Source organism: Canis aureus, chromosome 23 (genome assembly GCF_053574225.1).
Source record: "Canis aureus isolate CA01 chromosome 23, VMU_Caureus_v.1.0, whole genome shotgun sequence".
Classification (NCBI taxonomy): Eukaryota; Metazoa; Chordata; class Mammalia; order Carnivora; family Canidae; genus Canis; species Canis aureus.
In genome coordinates this window covers 29,005,559-29,027,873 of record NC_135633.1, presented here as the reverse complement: position 1 = coordinate 29,027,873, position 22,315 = coordinate 29,005,559, and the positions used below count along the sequence as shown (strand labels likewise).

General features: G+C 36.6%; 1 protein-coding gene across 6 annotated transcripts in view; it reads right to left on the bottom strand.

Moving 5' to 3' along the window:
• UVRAG (UV radiation resistance associated) overlaps window positions 1-22,315 on the bottom strand; it is a 313,421-nt gene that overhangs the window by 63,366 nt on the left and 227,740 nt on the right. For 5 of the 6 annotated variants that reach the window (XR_013362269.1, XR_013362268.1, XM_077867104.1 and 2 more), the window contains exon 13: window positions 15,806-15,884. The exons of the other annotated variant lie outside the window; for it this stretch is intronic. Coding sequence is in view for 3 of the 5 variants with exons in the window: in XM_077867104.1 (XP_077723230.1) it covers window positions 15,806-15,884 (79 nt within the window). In the remaining 2 variants the exon portion in view is untranslated. The remainder of the gene's footprint in view (window positions 1-15,805; window positions 15,885-22,315) is intronic. 6 annotated transcript variants of the gene reach the window in all.

Here is a 22,315-nt window from a genome sequence, read left to right as displayed (position 1 = left end):
GATGTGGAAAAGGCTAATGTCATTACTGAACAAGGAATTAATTTCTTTAATTAAGAAAATAATTTGGCAGATTAACATATTAAAATATGCAAAATAAAATGCTAATCTTTGAAAACACCTAGGATAAAGGAAGAGATAGAAGTGATCAAAGAGGCTACAGTAAATAAGCTGCTAAATTTACACTTAGTTCTTAGGTAGCCACAGATAAAGGAAACCAGCAAGTACAGTCCCCTGAACTCAGTCAGATGAATAGGGTCTGAATTTCTTTGCTCACCCTTCAGAGGTTCAGTTTACCTCAGTGCAAATGGGGATAACAATACTAACACTTTTAGAGCTTTTGAAAAGAAAAAAAGAGACGATATATGGGAAAGAGCTTTGTACTCTAAAACAAGCTATATAAATGTAGGTTACAATTGTTTTATTTTTTCATTTGGAAAGATTTTTTTTTTAATTTTTATTTATTTATGATAGTCACAGAGAGAGAGAGAGAGAGAGAAAGGCAGAGACACAGGCAGAGGGAGAAGCAGGCTCCATGTACCGGGAGCCCGACGTGGGACTTGATCCCGGGTCTCCAGGACCGCGCCCTGGGCCAAAGGCAGGCACCAAACCACTGCACCACCCAGGGATCCCCTGGAAAGATATTTTTGACACTGGATTTCTAGTTTCAGTTTAAAGTGAGAAAAAATGTCCAACAAAAGTAAAAATAAATTATTTTGCCCTGTTGATTTATCACTCAGCTTTAAAGAGTACAGTGATCATCTCCAACATTTCACTAAAAATGTCTGGCAACCTCGTTAATAACTGAAATGGTTCTACAAAAAAATTAATTCAAAATGGATCACAGACCTAAACATATGAGCTAAAACTACACAAAAGCAAACCTTGTGCTAAGCTTTCTCAGATTTTTTTGACACCAAAAGCAGAAGCAAGGAGGTAGATAGATAGATAGAGAGATAGATAGATAGGACTTTATTGCAGTGCTTGGGTGGCACAGTCAGCCAAGTGTCTGATTCTTGGATTTGGCTGAGGTCATGGTCTCAGGGTTGTGAGATAGAGTCCCACATCAGGCTCTGCGCTCAGCAGAGTCTGCTTGAGGATTCTGTTTCTCCTTCTGCCTCTCCTTGCTCTCATGGTCTCTCTTTCTTTCTAATATAAATTTAAATAAATAAATATTTTTAAAAATGACTTTATCAAAACTAAAAACCTTTCACCTAGCATAATCTTCTCTAGCTCCAAACATGTCATGACAGATAGGAAGATTTCATTCCTTTTTATGGCTGAGTAATATTCCATTTTATGTATATATATCACCTCTTCTTTATTCATCAGTTGATGGGCATTTGGGCTGTTTCTATGATTTGACTATTGTAGATGATTCTGCTATAAACATAGGGGTGCATGTATGAATTAGTGTTTTTGTATTCTTGGGGTAAATGCCTAGTAGTGCAATGGCTGGATTGTAGGTGTTTTATTTTTAAGTTCTTGAGGAAATTCCATACTGTTTTCAGAGTGGCAAGACCAGTTTGTGTTCCCAAAAATAGTGCAAAAGGGTTTTCCTTTCTCCACATCCTTGCCAACATCTGTTGTTTCTTGTATTGTTTATTTTAGCCATTCTGGCCGGAGGATGGGTTAAATGGGTGATGGGTACTAAGGAGTGCACTGGTTGTAATGAGCACCAGGTGATTTATGGACATGCTGAATAATGATATTATACACCTGAAAACTAATATTACACTGTATATTAACTAACTGGAATTTAAATAAAAACTTAAAATCTAAAAACCTTTGTGCTTCAATGGACACTATCAAGAAAGTGAAAAAGATAGCCGATGGAATGGGAGAACATATTTGCAAATCATACACATGAGAAGGAACTTGTGTCTAGGTTATATAAAGTACTCTTACAACTCAATAACAAAGACAAATAATCCAATTTAAAAATGGGCTAGGGGCCTGACTTAACATTTCTCCAAAGAACATATTACAAATGTCCAATAAACACATGAAAAGATACACAACATCATTAACCATTAGGAAAGTTCAACTCAAAATCATGACATACCATGTTGCATCCAGCAGGATGGCTTAATCAAAAACACAGAAAATAACAAGAGCTGGTGAGGATGTGTGGGGAAACTGAAACTTTTATATACTACTGCTGGTAAGGTCAAAGGGTGCAGCTGCTTTGGAAAATAGTCTGGTAATTTCTCAAAAAAAATTTTTTTTTTTTAATTGGTGTTCAATTTACCAACATACAGAATAACCCCCAGTGCCCGTCACCTGATCACTCCCACCCCCCGCCCTCCTCCCCTTCTACCACCCCTAGTTCGTTTCCCAGAGTTAGCAGTCTTTACGTTCTGTCTCCCTTTCTGATATTTCCCACACATTTCTTCTCCCTTCCCTTATATTCCCTTTCACTATTATTTATATTCCCCACATGAATGAGAACATACAATGTTTGTCCTTCTCCGACTGACTTACTTCACTCAGCATAATACCCTCCAGTTCCATCCACGCTGAAGCAAATGGTGGGTATTTGTCATTTCTAATAGCTGAGTAATATTCCATTGTATACATAAACCACATCTTCTTTATCCATTCATCTTTTGATGGACACCGAGGCTCCTTCCACAGTTTGGCTATTGTGGCCATTGCTGCTATAAACATGGGGGTGCAGGTGTCTCGGGGTTTCATTGCATCTGTATCTTTGAGGTAAATCCCCAACAGTGCAATTGCTGGGTCGTAGGGCAGGTCTATTTTTAATTCTTTGAGGAACCTCCACACAGTTTTCCAGAGTGGCTGCACCAGTTCACATTCCCACCAACAGTGTAAGAGGGTTCCCTTTTCTCCGCATCCTCTCCAACATTTGTGGTTTCCTGCCTTGTTAATTTGCCCCATTCTCACTGGTGTGAGGTGGTATCTCATTGTGGTTTTGATTTGTATTTCCCTGATGGCAAGTGATGCAGAGCATTTTCTCATATGCATGTTGGCCATGTCTATGTCTTCCTCTGTGAGATTTCTCTTCATGTCTTTTGCCCATTTCATGATTGGATTGTTTGTTTCTTTGGTGTTGAGTTTAATAAGTTCTTTATAGATCTTGGAAACTAGCCCTTTATCTGATACGTCATTTGCAAATATCTTCTCCCATTCTGTAGGTTGTCTTTGAGTTTTGTTGACTGTATCCTTTGCTGTGCAAAAGCTTCTTATCTTGATGAAGTCCCAATAGTTCATTTTTGCTTTTGTTTCTTTTGCCTTCGTGGATGTATCTTGCAAGAAGTTACTGTGGCCGAGTTCAAAAAGGGTGTTGCTTGTGTTCTTCTCTAGGATTTTGATGGAATCTTGTCTCACATTTAGATCTTTCATCCATTTTGAGTTTATCTTTGTGTATGGTGAAAGAGAGTGGTCTAGTTTCATTCTTCTGCATGTGGATATCCAATTTTCCCAGCACCATTTATTGAAGAGACTGTCTTTCTTCCAATGGATAGTCTTTCCTCCTTTATCCAATATTAGTTGACCATAAAGTTCAGGGTTTACTTCTGGGTTCTCTATTCTGTTCCATTGATCTATGTGTCTGTTTTTGTGCCAGTACCACACTGTCTTGATGACCACAGCTTTGTAGTACAACCTGAAATCTGGAATTGTGATGCCCCCAGATATGGTTTTCTCTTTTAAAATTCCTCTGGCTATTCGGGGTCTTTTCTGATTCCACACAAATCTTAAAATAATTTGTTCTAACTCTCTGAAGAAAGTCCATGGTATTTTGATAGGGATTGCATTAAACGTGTATATTGCCCTGGGTAACATTGACATTTTCACAATATTAATTCTGCCAATCCATGAGCATGGAATATTTTTCCATCTCTTTGTGTCTTCCTCAATTTCTTTCAGAAGTGTTCTATAGTTTTGAGGGTATAGATCCTTTACATCTTTGGTTAGGTTTACTCCTAGGTATCTTATGCTTTTGGGTGCAATTGTAAATGGGATGGACTCCTTAATTTCTCTTTCTTCAATCTCATTGTTAGTGTATAGAAATGCCACTGATTTCTGGGCATTGATTTTGTATCCTGCCACGCTACCGAATTGCTGTAGGAGTTCTAGCAATCTTGGGGTGGAGACTTTTGGGTTTTCTATGTAGAGTATCATGTCATCGGTGAAGAGGGAGAATTTGACTTCTTCTTTGCCAATTTGAATGCCTTTTCTTTTTGAAAAGAAAAAGAATGTCTTTTTGTTGTCTGATTGCTGAGGCTAGGACTTCCAGTACTATGTTGAATAGCAGTGGTGAGAGTGGACATCCCTGTCTTGTTCCTGATCTTAGGGGAAAGACTCCCAGTGCTTCCCCATTGAGAATGATATTTGTTGTGGGCTTTTTGTAGATGGTTTTTAAGATGTTGAGGAATGTTCCCTCTATCCCTATACTCTGAAGAGTTTTGATCAGAAATGGATGCTGCTGTATTTTGTCAAATGCTTTCTCTGCATCTAATAAGAGTATCATATGGTTCTTTAATTTCTCAAAGTGTTAAACTGTTACCAGATGGCTCAGCAATTCCACTCCTACAGAAATACCCAAGAGTAATGAAAACATATGTCCTCACAAAAACCTGTACATGAATGCTCATAGCAATATTATACACAATAACCAAAGAGTGTAAACAATCCAAATGTCTACCAACTGATGAATAAAATGTGGTGTATCCATATATATCTTCAAATAGCCAAAATGATTTGGCAATAAAAAAAGAATGAATGATCCATGCTATCACGTGGATGAAACTTGAATCAATGAAAGTGTAAGAAGCCAATCACAAAGACCGCATACTGTAGAAGTCTATATGAAATGTCCAGAATAGGAGTATCTATAGAAACAAAAAGTAGAAGGATGGCTGCCTAGGGATGGAGGTCTTGGGGAATGAGGAGTAAGTAACAAGTACAAGATTTCTTTGGGGCCAATAAAAAGCTGACCGTGATAATAGTTGCACAACTCAATGAATATACTAAAAACCATCAAACTGCAAATTTTAAATGGATGAATTGTATGATATGTGGATTATATCTCGGTAAAGGTTTTATTTGTTTGTTTTTTGGTTTTTGTTAAAGATATAGGTATAGGACTTAAAAGAAGTTTCTACTACATTACTGGCAAATTCTGTAGGTAGCAGAGGGAGAAAAGGGCAATGTAACTATTAAAACATCCTTGGAATTTGTATTCTTGATACCAAGAATTAAGAAAATAAAAATGCGTTTTCTCCCCATGTGTCATATAGATTGGACTGTATGTTGAAGAAATAGACGTGAATTTAAGCTGCAGGGTATAAGCTGGCATTGATCCCTTCTAAATAGTTGTACTCTGGCCCCACGAGTAGTCAACATTTAGAGAAAGAGCATGTCTTTGGCAGAAGAGAGGTTTCCAACTGTTTTTGGAAGGAGATGCTTTTACTTTCTATGAAGTCTTAAAATAACCTGAGGGGAAGAGAGGTAATAGAGTAAAAGGAAGACCGTCATGAAGTCGTCTCCAGGGTCTAATCCTGATTCTTCTACTGAACTCACAGTCTCAAGTGTCCCATCTGCAAAAGGTAGATCACTGTCTGTGACTTACCTACCTCAATAGGATTGTAAGAAGGCCCACATTTAAAAAAAAATTTAATAGGAAAGAAAGAAATGGAAAAGAAATGTCAGTGGGATATAGCTGGACTGACATCAGAAGAGTTGGTCTTGATTTGTATGCCATTTAATAGTTTTGTTGTCCTTTAGAAGTCAGCATAGCTGCAGCTCAATTTCTTATCTCTAAAGATAGACCTGGTCAACATGCTTCATGGAGCATGAAATGTGATACAGAAGTAAAAGTATAATAAAAGGCCATTACATTCAAAACAAATCTAAATCATCATTAGTATTTGTAAACTAGATCCTCAAAATATTACTGTTAAGTCCCTGAACTTTCAAGAAAGAAGAGGCCAGGCTTAGGAAAAGCCAAAGGAAATAAGGAAAGAGCCCGCTGATAGCTGCTAGTTTTATGACTTATACTGAACATTTATCAGAGTTCAGACTGGTAAGGCTCTTATATGATGTTCCAAATTTGGGGAACCAATAGATGTGTCATATATCACAGGATATGCCTGGGTGGCTCAAAGGTTGAGCGTCTGCCTTTGGCTCATGGTGTGATCCTGGAGTCCTGGGATCAAGTCCCAGGCTTCTTGCATGGGCTTCTTGCATGGAGCTTGCTTCTCCCTCTGCCTATGTCTCTGCCTCTCTCTGTGTCTCTCATGAATAAATAAATAAAATCTTTAAAAACAAAACAAAATAATGACTTGTTTAAAAAAAAAAACGGTGTGTCTTATCAAACTGTGAGCAACTCAGTTGTTTCATAGGAAATCTGGGTGGCCACATTCTCTAGGACAGTGGGGTTCTCAAACTTTTTGTTCTCAAGATCTCTATACTTCTTAAAATTTCTGAGGACGTTAGAGAGCTTTTTAAAATATGGATCATTTATACCAATGTTTAGAAATTACAGTTGAGAAAACTTTTACATGTTTAATTATTTAAAAATAACAATAGAGGGGTGCCTGGGTGGCTCAGTCAGTTAAGTGTCTGCCCTCAGCTCAGGTCATGATCCCAGAGTCCTGGGATCAAGCCCCACATCAGGCTCCATGCTCAGTAGGGAGTCTGTTTCTCCCTCTTCCTCTAGCCCTACCCGCCTCCCAACTCGTGCTTGCTCTCTCACTCCTTTTCTTTCAAATAAATAAAATCTTTAAAATAAAATAAAATCTATTACTTGTTAATATAAATAATATTTTAAATGAAAAACAAGTGTATTTTCTAAAAAAGAAATTTAGATGAGTGACATTGTTTTACATTTTTCCAAGTGTCTTTTGCAATATTTACCATAACAGAAGACAGCTAGATGCTTATATATTCTTCTGCATTTATTTTGTAACCATATGTTGTTTCCTAAGAAAATCCAGCTTCATACTGATAATACAGTTGGAAAAGAAAGGAGTATTTTAATAGCCTTTTTGGATAATTATGGATATTCTTCTCTGATACTACCCCAAACTCAACAAGTAATTACTTGTTTTTTTTTTTTTTTAAGATTTTATTTTTAAGTGATCTCTACGCCCAATGTGGGGCTTGAACTCACATTCCTGAGATCAAGAGTAGCACGCTCTCCTGACTGAAGCAGCCAGACACTCCTCAACAAGTAGTAGTTTCTTAAATGTTAGTTACCAATGTAGAATCTGAAACCACACCAATATACTTTTCACATCCATTACATTAAAATCTTTTTTTTTTTTCCCACTTTAAAGAGGTCTTTACCTGGTACATGATTTTATAGCATATATACTGGTCACCCGGAAAATAATGGCTAACTAGTTACACAGATTTTAAATGTTGACATATTCATTATACAATATTTAAAAATCACATTTATTAAATACCACTACCAATCTCATCAAAAACATCCTTGAGGAATGGAAAGTTGTCAATCTCTCATGGTGGCAAATGTAAAATTTCCAAAATACTAGTTTTCATTTAAAATCTTAAATTTTGTCATCAGTTGATTTCCTTTGAGGGGCTTACTTCATTTTTCAGATTTTTCAGAGTATTTTCTAAATATCTCAGTCTGAATAGTTTGTTGACTTAGTCATTCAAGTAAAGATGGTGCTCCATGAAAAATTAGGTAGTTTAGTTAGCAATTCAATTGCACAAGTGCTTTTCTTTGAAACTTTCCATTATACTTCAGTATGCAGCAGAAGTGCTTTATTGTCTATGTCCCTTTCCATCACACAGAATACTGAAAAGATACGTACTCACGGTCAATAATTTTACTACTTCATCAATGGCATTCTTAAATGAAACTGGCTTTTTTTTTTTTTTTAACTAAGTTTGTAGAAAGTGTTCCCTTTTCTTATTTTAGGTCAACATGTTCACTTATGTTCTGAATCCTATTTCCTTTCCCATTTTCAAAGACTTTACTCCAAGTATCCCTTCTCTATCTTTTTGATCTTTTTTATTTGATAATTTTTCTTTTTCATTTGATCGCTCTCATCAGCATATAAACATGGCCTGATATTTCCCATCTTAAAAAAACAAACTCCATGTTCCCACAAAGTAAACAAACAAACAAAACCCAACAAAAGACCTTCCCTTAACCTCAGTATTTTCCAGTTATGAATCCATTTATCTATCTCACTTCACAAAAAAAAACCTCAAAAGAGTGTCTACAATCAATGTCATTTCACTTCTTATTCACTCTTCAACACACCTACTGATCTACTGAAACTGCTTATCAATGACTTCCATGTTCCCAAGTCTACTGGATACTTCATCTTACAGTAGGATTTGACATAGTTATCAACTATGGGCTCCTCCCAGAAATTTACTTCTTTAGTTTCCCAATTACTACTTTTTCCTGGTTTCCCTCTACCTGACTGGTCATTCCTCTCAGTCTTTGCTAGTTCATCCTTCTCTACCCAACTTCTAAATGTGATTTCCCAGAACTAAATTCCATTTTATGTTTCTGTTTGTATTTGTCTCTCTCTTTTCAGCTCTGCATTCTCTCCCTGGTTGATATCATCCAGTTCCATGGATTTAAATATCATTTTTATATTGATGACTCCCAAACTTGTATCTCCACTACTGACCTCTCTACCCTGAGTTGCAGATCCAAATACCTTGTTGCCTATTTGATGACTCTATTTGGATTTCTAAAAGGTAACTCAAACTTAATAGTTCTAAAGCAGAACTTTTGGTTTCCCTACTCCTCTCTTCTAGACCCTTCCCTATTTCAATAAATGGCATTTTCACCTATCTAGTTGTTCATACACAAAGCCTAGGAGTCACTCTTGGTTAGTCCCTTTCCCTTAATTCTCATAGTAAATCCATTAGTTCATCTTCCATAAATATAATCTGTTATTTTTTGTTAATATATAATTGACATGAAATATTGTATTAGTTTCAGGTACACAACAAAATGATTCAGTAGATACATATGCTGCAAAATGATTGTCACAATTAGTCTAGTCATCCAACACCATACAATTACTATTTTTTCCCTTAGGGTGAGACCTTTCTTAGGGTAAGAATTTAAGTTACATGGATAGTCTCTGACTTAAAATGATTTGACTTATGATTTTTTCAATGGTGTGGGTTATGGATGGTTGAAAGTGATGTACATTCACTAGAAACATATTTCGAAGTCTGAATTTTGATCTTTTCCCAGGCTGATGATATGTGGTATGATCCTCTCTCATGATGCTGGGCAGCAGCAGAGAGCTATAGCTGTGTCAGTCATGTGATCACAATGGTAAATAACTGATACTTTTACAACCATTTTGTCCCCATAAAACCATTCTGTCACTTTCAGTACAGTACTCAATAAGTTACATGAGATATTCAATACTTTATTACAAAATGGGTTTTGTAATGATTTGCCTAACTGTAGGCTAATTATAAGTGTTCTGACCATGTTTAAGGTAGACTAGGCAAAGCTATGCCATGCAGTAGGTTTTTGTATTAAATACATTTTTTGACATGGTATTTTCAACTTACAAAGGGTTTAATCAGGATGTAAGCCTATCACATATCAAAAGAAGATCTGTACTTTCTTAGCAATTTTTTAAAAAGATTTTATTTTATTTATTTGAGAGAGAGGGAGAGAGGTAGCAAGAGCGAGCAAGAGCAGGGAGAAGAGGGAGAAGCAGACTCCCCACTGAGCAGGGAGCCTGATGCGCCTTGATCCTGGGACCTTGAAATCATGACCTGAGCCGAAGGCAGATGCTTAACTGAGTCGCTCAGGTGCCTCTCTTAGTAACTTTAAATATACGATACAGTATTATTAACTATAGTTACTATACTGTACGTTATATCCCCAGGACTTATTTATTTTATAATGGGAAGTTACACCGTTTGACCATTTTCAGCCATTTTACCCACTCCTTAACCCACCACCTGTGGCAACCACCAAATATTCTCTGTACCTGAGTTGGATTTTTGTTTTAAGATTCCACATATAAATGAGATCATTTGGCATTTGTCTCTCTCTATGTGACTTGTTTCACTTAGCATAATGCCCTCAAGATCCATCCATTTGCTGCAAATGGCAGGATTTCTTTTATTATGGCTAAATAATTTTCCAGGGAGTGTGTGTGTATGTGTATATACATACATACCACACTTTCTTTATCCTTTCATTCACTGATGGACATTTAGGGTTGTTTTCCTATCTTAGCCATTGTAAATAATGCTACAATGAACATGTGCTTGAAGATATCTTTTAGAGTTAGTGTTTTCACTATTAGCATTACCCACAAGAGGAATTACTAGATCATATCATAGTTTTATTTTGAATTTTTTGAGGAACCTCTACATGGTTTTCTGTTCTGGCTGTACCAATTTACATTCCTACCAACACTGCACAAGTGTTTCCTTTATTCCATATCCTTGCCATCACTTGCTAGTTCTTGTCTTTTTTATAATACTGAGGTGATATCTCATTGTATTAATTTGCATTTGCATGAGGATTAGTGATGTTTAGCGCCATCTATCATATATTTTAAATCTGTTCAATTCTCTGCATCTCTATCCTACTATTCTAGTCTAAACTACCATCAACCCTCATCAGGTCTTTTGAAATAGCCCTCTCAGTGGTATCTTACTTCTGTTTTAATTCATGAGAACAGATAGAACAATCTTGGAAAAAATAAATCATACTACTTTCCCCCCTTAAGTTATTTTGCAGGGAACATAAAAGGAAGCCAAATTAAATTATGGCTTCCCTTTGTATTTAGAATAAAATTCAAACTCTATAATCTTGCAGGCCTTACACGAAATGCTCCCTGGCTACCTCTCTCCTTACTTAACTATATTCCTATCACATCAGCCATCTACCTTTATTTAAACACAACAAGCACTTTCCTAGGTCAGGGCTTCTGCACTAACTGTTCCCATGACCTTAACTTACTATTTTCCAGCTCTTTGCATGCTGGTTCATTGTCATCTCCAAATCTTAGCTCAGTTTCACTTCCTGAGGCTTACTTGACAGTGTTATCTAATGTAGGTCCCTCTCCAGTTACTTCCCATTATGTTGCCTAACTGATTTCTGTTACAGCACTTATCACAATCTAAGATTATTTTGTTTACTGTCTGTCTTTCTATTAGCCGATAAGTTTAATGAGACAAGTTCCTTTCTTTTTTAAAAAATAGCTTGTGATGTAACTCATCTACAATATAATTCACCCGTTGAAATGTATAATTCAATGGTTTTTAATATATTAATTTTTTAAAATTATGGTAAAATATATTGCAGAAAATGTGTCATTTTGGCCATTTTTAAACCACTGTTAAGTGTATTATTCAGTATAATTTAAGTGTATAATTCATTTTTAAGTGTATAAAAAGACATTATCATTACATTCACAATGTTGTGTAACCATCAACACTATCTTCTTCCAAAATTTTTCATCACCCCAAAAATAAACTGTGCCCATTAAGTAAGAACTCTCCCATTTTTCCCTTTCCCAGCTCCCAGGAACCTCTAACCTACTTTCTGTCTCTACGCATTTGCCTAGTCCAGATAATTTGTATAAGTGGAAGCACAGAACCATACAATATTTGTGTTTTTGTACCTGTCTTATTTATGAGGCAGGGATCTCGTGAGGCAGTAATCTTATCCATTGCTCTCAGCTAAGACCTAATTCAGCATATATAGTGCACAGTAGATGCACAACAAAAAACTTGTTGAATCAATTCATCAATTTTAAATAAGTCACAATTCTTCTGGATCTCAGTTTCTTAACTGTGTATCACTATTCATTCATTCATTAAACATTTTTTGAGACTTTACAGTATTTCAAGCATTGTCCTTACTCTTCAAAATATCATAATGTGCAAAATAGCTATCTCTGCTCATGAATATTCAGTTCCTTTTCTGTCTGGGAATGTCATCTTCTTTGATTCTGTGTACTTTTAGGATGGAAACACAGCAGATCACTGAACAATGCAGGGGTTAGGGATGCCAACTGCCCAAATGGTGAAAACTGCATCTAATTTTTGGCTCCCCAAAACCTAACCACTAACTGCCTACTGTTGACTGGAAGGCTTACAGTAACATAACCAGGTGATTAACACATATTCTGTATATGTCTTATATGCTGCATGCTTAATCTTATAATATTCTAGAGAAAAGACAATGTTATTAGGTAAATCATAAGAAAGAGAAAATACATTTGTAGTACTGTCCTTAGCAAAAAAAAAATCCATATATAAGTGGGCCCTCATGGTTCAAATCCATGTTGTTTTAAGGGTCAACTGCATATAGAACAATGAAGCAAATGGAAGTAAAGGCATCTCTGCCACACCTGTCAGAGAATGTGATCCTAACTGGAGTGACAATATGTCAAAAGCCATATTGCCTTCAAATTCATTTCACATTAGCTGCACTTTTTATTTGGTGATTAATGAGGGTCACATGGATATATATGTTTCAAACTGTAAAAGTCTCCATAAATGTAAAAGTATTGTAATTTTTGATTTACTACTTTTTATGCCCTAGGAACTAAAAGCAAACTACTGTGCTATATACAAATTTTACCGTAATGTACTTATAAACTTATTATTGTGGCAGAACCTGTTTTTTCAAGTCAGTGTTCATTACACTGTGCCTGAATTTTGTCAGGCCTGTTCCTATAGTGTTACATGTTGATCAACAAAGAAAGCTATTTCCAGACAAAGGGGCTGACACATGAAAAATATTACTAAATGGGACTAAAAACAAGGCATTTTGCTATATTCACTTTCAATATCCAGCATAGCACACACACACATACCTTTAGACTGCAATGACAGGAATAGGGCAAGCAGGCCTTACCAACCCTCTCAGCTCTTCAAACAACACTTGAGGATTTCTACTTGAAGGCCTGTCTTTCTAAGCTAGTGCTTTCAAAACAGGCTGGACTGATCCCAAATACTGAAGTAACAAATATTACTAAATTCTGTCATTTCCTCTACCAAAAAAGTGATTTTACTACTACTTCTGGTTGTGATGAAAGGTCCTATTGACTATTCAAATCCTCAACCAAGTTATGGATGCAGTATATAATGACTTCACTCCTTTTTCTCTGGCACTTTAACACATGCCAATGCTTTCATCCACCTCCACTAACCTGGCTTATAAATTACTGAGGTGGGGCAATTTTAATAGTATGATTTGTCCACATCTCTAGAGATGGGGTATAAATGAGACTGGCTGAGAAGACAAACTCTCCTTTGACAGTATGTATTAGGTATGTAATGTAAAGAAAAACAAATTTGCAGAGAATTGGGAAATTTTTTACTGATATAATATGTGGTTGGGGCCATACTAATTAATGGTTTTTTGATAAAGTTAAGGCCAAAGACAAAATGAAACATTCTCCAAGAATAGTAAAAGATGGAACACACAGAGTTGAAAAAAAAAAAAAGGTTAAAGGTCACAAATTTGCTAAAAGTTTCTTTCTAAATTGTCAGAAGGGGCTTCGTGAATGCACTCTGAAAACTAAGAAAATCTGCTTATAAAAAGTTTATTGTCCTCTCCTTTTAAAACTGCCATGCAGAGATGAAAAAAAAATCAGAAAGCAAGATGCTTGCTCTCTCTGGATTTAAAGGAATTAACTTACCAATCTTAAAACCACATCCAAATGACACATCAATGTAGTCTCTCAAATTTTCAAAGACTATTAAGTTGTAGAGGATACAAAATAACCAGAAACAATCTATTTTTTAAACAGATGAATAAAACTAGGTCAGCATACTTGTGGCCTTGGTTCAGTTGACAAAAATAAAGTCAGAGGCTTCTTGGGAAGTGCTCCAATGTGAGGACCAAACAGGTACTGAGCTAAAAGTCTGAGGTGCAGGGTTGACTTTCCCAAATTTTCAACTGTACACAGTCAGCCTCTATCTTTGTCTTGTTTTCAAAGCAAGCTGGGCTATTCTTAGCACCTCTTTACACCATCCTCTGGCATTCCTATTGGGCTCACAGAAGAAAGAATGTGTGTATGTGTGCATGTGTACATACATGTGTGCATGTAGTGTGTATCTGCAGCTGGGATTTACCAGGAAATCCAGACACTATGGTTCTAGCTTTAATCAGGAGTAGGTTTCACCTGGAATCTTCCAACAGACTTTGGACCTTAAGTTGACTTTGGACCTTAAGTTAGGTACTTGAGAGCAAGAAACAGAAAATACAGCAAGGAGAGACAAACCTCTGCATTCAGATCAGAACTTAGTTCTACCAACCTTCCCGACAATCTGCCCCCCAGACTCTAGACTCAGGTGCCGTTTTTGACACGGTTGGGTTGATTTCGCCTATAATGCACTCTTAGGCCACTTCTGACCAGTTCTAAGCATTGCCTTTTCCATTGTATGACAACTATAATCAGTGGCGTAAGACAGTCTTGAAATTAAAGTCCTATTTCTTTCCTTTTCTTTTTTCTTTTTTTTTTTTAAAGCAGCGTCCAACATATGGCTTGAACTCATGACCCTGAGATCAAGAGTAACAGGCTCCACCAACTGAGCCAGCCAGGTGCCCCTGATGTCCTATTTCTTAGATTAAGGTACTTTTCTGCCAAAAATGGAGGGAGGGAAAGCATCAGGTGTGGGAAGAATGGCACATGGAAAGATGAGTCACAGGCCAGAGACAGTGAGCAAGCCTGACTGCCTGGAGTAAAGAATATGGGCTGGAATGGCACTAATAATAAAGCAGTATGACTGCGAGGGCAACAAGTATGAGCTTATAAAGCAAATGATTAACTGAGGACTGCAGACTAGAAATTTGATACAATTATCAGAAAAGGATAAGAATCTAAAAAAAAAAAATCAAATTAAAAGAACATTAAACTGGTATCTGATGAGGAAATGCAAGGCAAAGATGATACCATATAGAATAGCAACTCTAGATCTATCAGGAAAGAAAAGGGGGAACTATTCAATGAGTCTTTAGCTAGGAGACAGCCTTTTAAAAACAAAAACATCACACACCTTGTTGCTTCTATTAAAAGAAAAGGTCTGAGGATAGAGCTGATAATGTCTTTAAATAACAGCCAAACTGTGGATACTCATCCATGTGATATTCCAATCAGATATGTCCAAATAAAAACAAAGCACTGAAGCTGATCTTCCTTTAGAACTAGAAAACTTATGGAATGTATACCTCTTGAAGTAGAATCAAGTATGCTAAAGAAATGCTGCCTATTTCTTTCAGGAAAGTGCAAACTCAAGCATCTGTTAGTCTTTCTACAGCATATGGAAAGGCTTTATTCATATGAGATAATACTAACTGGCTAGATGTTGAGAGAGCCACAAAAACCCCAGATGCGTTGGAAGGGCCACGTGGTTGGTCTTTTTTTTTTTTTTTTTTGGTTCCTGCATAATAAGGTGAAGAGACCATTAAGGACTTGCCAAAGGCACTAAAATTTTACTTCATGAACAACTCCCAATGCAAAATGAGTCTCTAAAAGTGGTCTAAGAGAAGAAAGCTGTGTGGGAAGTTACAGAGGAAAGAAGTTATAAATACACACATTCAAGTATAGTCTATTAGCAGGGAAAATCTCAGTAAAGAGCGGCTGAGTTTAGTAGGATTTCAGTGTGTACTCACTGCTTCTCAGTAGTATTTATGATGGCATAAAATAAGACTGTGGCCAAAAAAGAACTCTGCATTATCACTATAACTGGTTAAATAAAACAATCAGTTGTAGTACTTATTTATAAAAAAAGAAAGTTAGCAATCCAAGGAAGCAAGCTGTATGTGAGGTAGAAAAGGAGTGAAGTCACTTACCTGTGCAATGTTTTTGTTCAGAAGATAGACACCATAATCAAACTGTAACTTCTCCCCTCCTTTTGGATATAATGGAAACCTAAAAAAAAACAAAAAACAAAAAACAAAACAAAAACCAACAACAACAAAAAAACCGGTAGGATCAGAAGTTTTCCAAAGCTTGAATAAAACAAGAATAAAACCACCTCTAAGTTGTTGACAAAGATAGAAGAAGTTCCTTGAATACAGCATAAGTATCTGAGGCCTTGAATTAAATCATCACTTGGTTAGATTTGGACTAAATCACTTGGTTATAGTCATTGCAACCTATTGCCTTAATATCTTCATAATTAGCCAAATCAGAAAATGGTTGCTTTGTTTCAAGAAAAACTGCAGGGTGCCCGCATGGCTCAGTCAGTTCAGCATCTGACTCTCAGTTTTGGCTTAGGTCATGATCTCAGGGTCATGGGACTAAGCCCTGCAAGGGGCTCCATGCTTAGTGGGGAATCTGCTAGGAATTCTTTCCCTTTCCCTCTGTCCTTCCCCACCAACACATACATGCTCTCTTTCTCTCTCAAATAAATAAGTAACTTTCAAAAAATTGAGTAGGTCATGCAACAAGGGACTAATTAATATATAAAGGAGTGACCCAGTAACCCCAAGTAGTTAGGCCACTATGTTTTATATTTACTTACTATAAATTTACCACCCTAAAATTAAGATCCTAGAAGTTTTTACCTCTAATATGCTGGGCCTGACATCTCAAATGCTACTAAATAGAAAAGAAGATTAAAGGAAAAAAATCAGACTTGAAAGCAACGTATAAGATTTCTGTTTCTTTTAAGGTGGCCAGTCAAATCAACAGTACTAATATGAGTGAAAATTCATCCAAAATTCATTCACATCTGCAGGGGTGGTTATTTCAATGTTACTTCTCCAAGGCAATGTCATGCCATAGAAATCTCATAAGACTTTCCATTTTAACTTGACTCACTGAATTAACAAAAGCATGAGATTTGTGGACCCTTATCAAGGTAATGAGTTATTTTGGAGATTGTTTCCCTCTCTGCCTTTGTCCTAGCTCTGTAACTTAAGAAGAAAAGGTTATATTCCACTCATATTGTCCTGATTCTCAAGACTAAGCATACATTTCTATCCTTTGAAATAAACATACAAACCCAGGTCAGATTGATCACAACTTATTAGATAGGATTGAGATGAAAAATACACCTTCCTTAGTTTTGCAATATATGACTATTCTCAAAAAATAAAATAATTCTATTGAAATAAATGGAAAGTGACAATTAGTGTATATTGTTCATTTCAAATGCCCAAAGAAAAGACACATTTCATAAAGTTTCGTGTGTACTGTTTTCCAGGAAAAAGAAAATAAACGGAATTAAAAACATTTAAACTCTTAAAAGTTGTTGGTTACATATAGTTTCTGAAAGATAAATTTGTTGTGCTACTAAATTATATGCACATTTCCCAGGCACTTATTTCCCAATGGGAAATAAGCAAGATTATGAACTATCTTTATTCTCTGCTAAGGGAACACCAAATGCTTCATACACCCGTCAAGAAGATACAGTTTCGTATTTAATGGAAGCAGCAAAAAATAAACTAGGACCTGTGGTGTGGCCCTAAATCGAGATACATAAAAATAACAGTAAATTCAGGATAAGCAAAGTGCAACACTAGGCTTTCCCTGGGTATTTGGGAATCAGCCAAATTTGTATGAGGTAGCTAGCAAAGGAACTATGTAATTGTAAAGACATAACAACAGAGGGGCCCTCTGGAAGAAATATGGTCGAGTCCTAAAGCTCTGTACTATGTAGTTGTTATTCTACAAACCATTACACGTAGACTATCTGCACAGCTCTCCAATCGATATATATCTCCACTTTCAAGTTATCAATACAGAAACTGCTTCAAATGTTAGACAAGTACATTGAAAGCCAAGTCTCTAAATTCCTGGAAAATGGATCTCACAACATTGACTTTATTACTTCATTAGGACTTCTTTATAGAAAAAGTTTCAAGGTATATACATAACATTAAAACAAATCTGAAGAGTGATTAAAAACAAGGGTTCAAATAGGGCAATTTTAAGACAGATCAAACATCAGGAGAGTTCATATCTTATATTGCTTTCAATTTCTTAAGGGGCCACTTCAAGTTGAACAATATAACAGCTTATAACTATTGTACATTTATCTCACTTTACAAAAGTACATGGATTTATAGATCTATAAAGCAGTCTAGAAAAGTGAAATCCATTTTAAAGGGTAAAACCTATTACTATTAGGACATAAGATACAAATCAAAGGCATCTTAATTCAATATAGATAGAAAATCACATTAGCAAACTATAAAAGGTTTAGATAAGAATGTGGTCATTTAAGTACAACTAGAAAAATGTCCTTAACTCCACAAATAGGATTCATTAAAGGCAAGTATTATATCAAATAATTGGAAGGAGAACTATATATTTCCTGTTATAAAAGTCTTACAGAAAAGGCAATTAAAACGATTGATAGTAAATTCATTTCAAATTAAATTTCCAAATTATCTGAAAAGTTCACAAACTCTACATTGGTACATATCAATGAATATAAAAGGAATAAATAGGTTATATTTGAGGATGATTTGGAACTCTTGAGTACACAGTAATTTTAGTATGAAAAAAGAATTATGGCATGACTACTACAAAGTGATTGTGATCCAGGCTATGTTAACAGAAACAGAGCACATCATCAGGAAATGTGCTACTGGCAAATACTTTGCACTGGATTAGACTATACTGAGAGATCTATGTTTAGTTCTGGAGTTAATTTTTTTTTATAAGCATATGGATAAACAAATGGAAATTTTCTTATAGGTTTGGTCATCTCATTTGACTAAAAAAACCATGCAGCGAAGTAGAGTGGTCCAATGTCCTTGTTTAAAAAAACCTGACTTTCCTTGTTTAGTCGAAGAGACATGATCTGAGTATTAGGTCTTCAATTATAAATTCAAAATTCTTTCTATCACCTCTGAGTGCTTTAGAGAAGCAGCATAACTAGGTCACTAGAAGAAAAGGAGTTACAATCCTAAGAGAAATGGTTGAAGGAACCAGAGGTGTATAGTCTGGAGCACAGAAATCTAAGAGAAAACAAATGAAGGACTTCCAGAGAGAAAGAGAAAAAAAATTGTTTTTGTTCTCATGGTTTCAAACAGAGAGAACCAAAGTTAATGGTAAAAGTTACAGGAAAATTGATATCACCCCAGAGTTAGTCAAAATCCAAACAATCCTGGGTAGAGGCAGCCAATCAGAAACAAATTGGGGCAACAAATAATGGACATACATTCAGGGGGCTTAACAGGCTAAATGGTGGTCCCCATATCCAAATTCTGTGAATGTGATCTTATTTGGAAAAAGGGCTGCAATTAAGCTGAGGATCTGAAGAAGAGATTGTCCTCAATGATCGGGGTGGGGGGCTTATATCCAATACATGTCTGTATAAGGGACGCACAGAGGAAAAGGTCATGTGAAGGTGGAGGGAGAAATTAGTTACAAAGCCACAAGCCAAGGAATCCTGAAGCCACTAGAGGCTGAAAAGGCAAGGAAAGATTTTCCCTGAGAGCCTCTGAAGGGAGTGTGATTCTGCTGACACCTTAATTTTGGAATTCAGGCCTCTGTAACTATGAGAGAATAACCTTCTGCTGTTTGAAGCCACCAAGTCTGTGCTAATTTGTTATAGCATCCCTAGAAACTGACACGTGTGTGTGTGTGTGTGGGGGGGGAATCAAACACTGAATGACTCATTAGACTATGTACCTCTTTCATCTCCAAGAGTCTAATACTGAACATGCAAAACTAAATATACTGAATATAACTTCATCTTTCCTTCAGGAACCAAGAAAATAATTGAAGACTATAATGCCAAAGAGTCATGATAAGCAACAGCCAAGGCTACAAAGTAGGTCTACTGAGATACCAGTAAATGGAATGATAAAAAAAGAGATTCATATGTATGGTCTCAACATAGAAATATTTTAAGGTAAAAGTTTATATGTGTGTGTATGTACAATTACTTTATATGGGTGTGTATGTGTGTATACATGAAGAATGTATCTCACTCAATTTGGAAAAAAATTATAAAAGAAAGTGGTTTTGAATCATTCTTACTTTAAAAAAATATCATTATTGATATGGAGTCTAAGATGGTGAAGGAGTAGGAGACCTTAGTTTTTGTCTGGTCCCAGAAGCTCACCTAGATAGCTATCAAATCATCTGACACCTGCAAACTCAACTGGAGATCTAAGAAAATAGCTGCAACTCTACAAATAGAAAAGCGACCACGTTCTGCAGGGTAGGAGGTGTGGAGAAGTGAATCCAAGGTGATATATGGGACAGTAAACCATGCAGAAGGGGGGCTCTGCCAGCTGGCACCAGAAAATGATATAGCAGTGGAGGACAAAATCAGAACTTTCAGAAGTCTGTTCGTGAGGGATATTCCTGCCTGAAAGGTGCTCAGGAGGTGAAGCAGGGGTGGAATCCTAGGTCATCTCAGATCCTTGGGGTCACAGGAAGAGCCTGAGTGCGGCAGAGTTCCCAGGCATGGGAATGGGGAAACCTGCTGCAATCAGTGAGTCCAGAAGTGGGCTTTTAGCTCAGCGTTGCCATAAACCATGAACCGACGCACAGTCAGTGCTACTGCTCTCTGAGCAGGGATACAGCAAGTGGCAGAACCTGTGAGATCCCCCATTTCTCTCCTGGGAGGAACAGTGTGGGTACCAGCCACAGGAGTCTACAGGGTTTGGTGACTTGAAACGGGATTGCATGCCTGAGACAGAAACACTCCACCTGGAGTGCAGATGGAGACGAGGGAGACAGGAGTGACTGACGTTTCCCTGAGGGCACACTGAGGAGTGAGACCCTGAGCCTGAGGCTGGAGATTGGGAGGCTGCCATTTTCACTCTCATCTTCTAAAACTGCACGAAAGGCTTCAGGAAATAAAAGCCACATAGAGCAATCCTGGGCAGATTACTTAATCTGGCCCTCTGGCAAAGAGCAATACAATTCCACCCCCAGCAAAGACAGCCAAGAATCAGCACAACATCCCCTCCCTTAGAAGATCCAGCCAGGATCAAGTTTACTGATCATTAAGAACTACAATAAATAAATAAATAAATAAATAAATAAATAAATAAATAAATAAATAAATAAAAAAAAGAAAAAAGAACTACAAAAATTATAGCAGAGAATTTCTCTAATCCGGGGAAGGAAACAGACATGTAAATCCAGGAGGCACAGAGAATCCCCTTTCAAATCAATAAAAATAGGTCAACACTCTATAATAGTAAAACTCGCAAATCTCAGAGACAAAGAGAAAATCCTGAAAGCAGCTCATGACAAGAGATCTGTAAACTACAAGGGTAGAAACATTAGACTGGCAGCAGACCTATCCACAGAGGCCTGGCAGACCAGAAAGGACCTGGCATGATATATTTAGGGTGCTAAATGACAAAATTATGCAGCCAGCAATACTTTAACCAGGAAGAATATCTTTCAAAATAGGAAAGATAAAAAACTTCTAGGACAAACAAACTAAAATACCCAAGGAAATAAAACACCCAAAGAAATAAAATCATGAAAGAAAGAAGAGAGATTATAAATAACACTGAAGAAATTCAATTATAAGAACATATTATGAGCAACTATATGTCAACAAATCAGGCAATCTGGAAGAAACAGATGCATTCCTAGAGACGTATAAACTACGTAAAACTGAAACAGGAAGAAATAGAAAACCCAAACAGATCCATAATCAGCAAGGAAAATGAAGCAGTCATCAAAAACCTCCCAACAAATTAAAGACCAGGGCCGGATGCCTTCCCAGGGGAATTCTACCAAACATTTAAAGAATAAAATACCTATCCTTCTGAAGTTGTTTCAAAAAACAGAAATAGAAAGAAAACTTCCAAACTCTTTGTATGAGGCCAGCATTACCCTGATCCCAAAACCAAAGACCCCATCAAAAAGGAGAATTACAGATCAATATCCCTGATGAACATGGATGCCAATTCTCACCAAAATACTAGTCATTAGGATCCATCAGTACATTAAAAGGATTATTCACCACAGCCAAGTGGGATTTATTCCTGGGCTGCAAGAGTGGTTCAATATCTTCAAATCAGTCAATGTGATACACTACATTAATAAAAGGACAAGAACCATATGATCCTCTCAATAGATGCAGAAAAAGCATTTGACAAAGTCCGTATCCTTTCTTGATAAAAACTCTTCGCAGTTTTATAGGGATAGAGGTAACATACCTCAATATTATAAAAGCCACATACAAAAAGCCCACAGAAAATATCATTCTTGGGACGCCTGGGTGGCTTAGCAGTTGAACATCTGCCTTTGGCTCAGGGCATGATCCTGGAGTCCTGGGATTGAGTCCCACATCAGGCTTCCTGCATGGAGCCTGCTTCTTCATCTGCCTATGTCTCTGCCTCTCTCTGTGTCGCTCAGGAATAAATAAA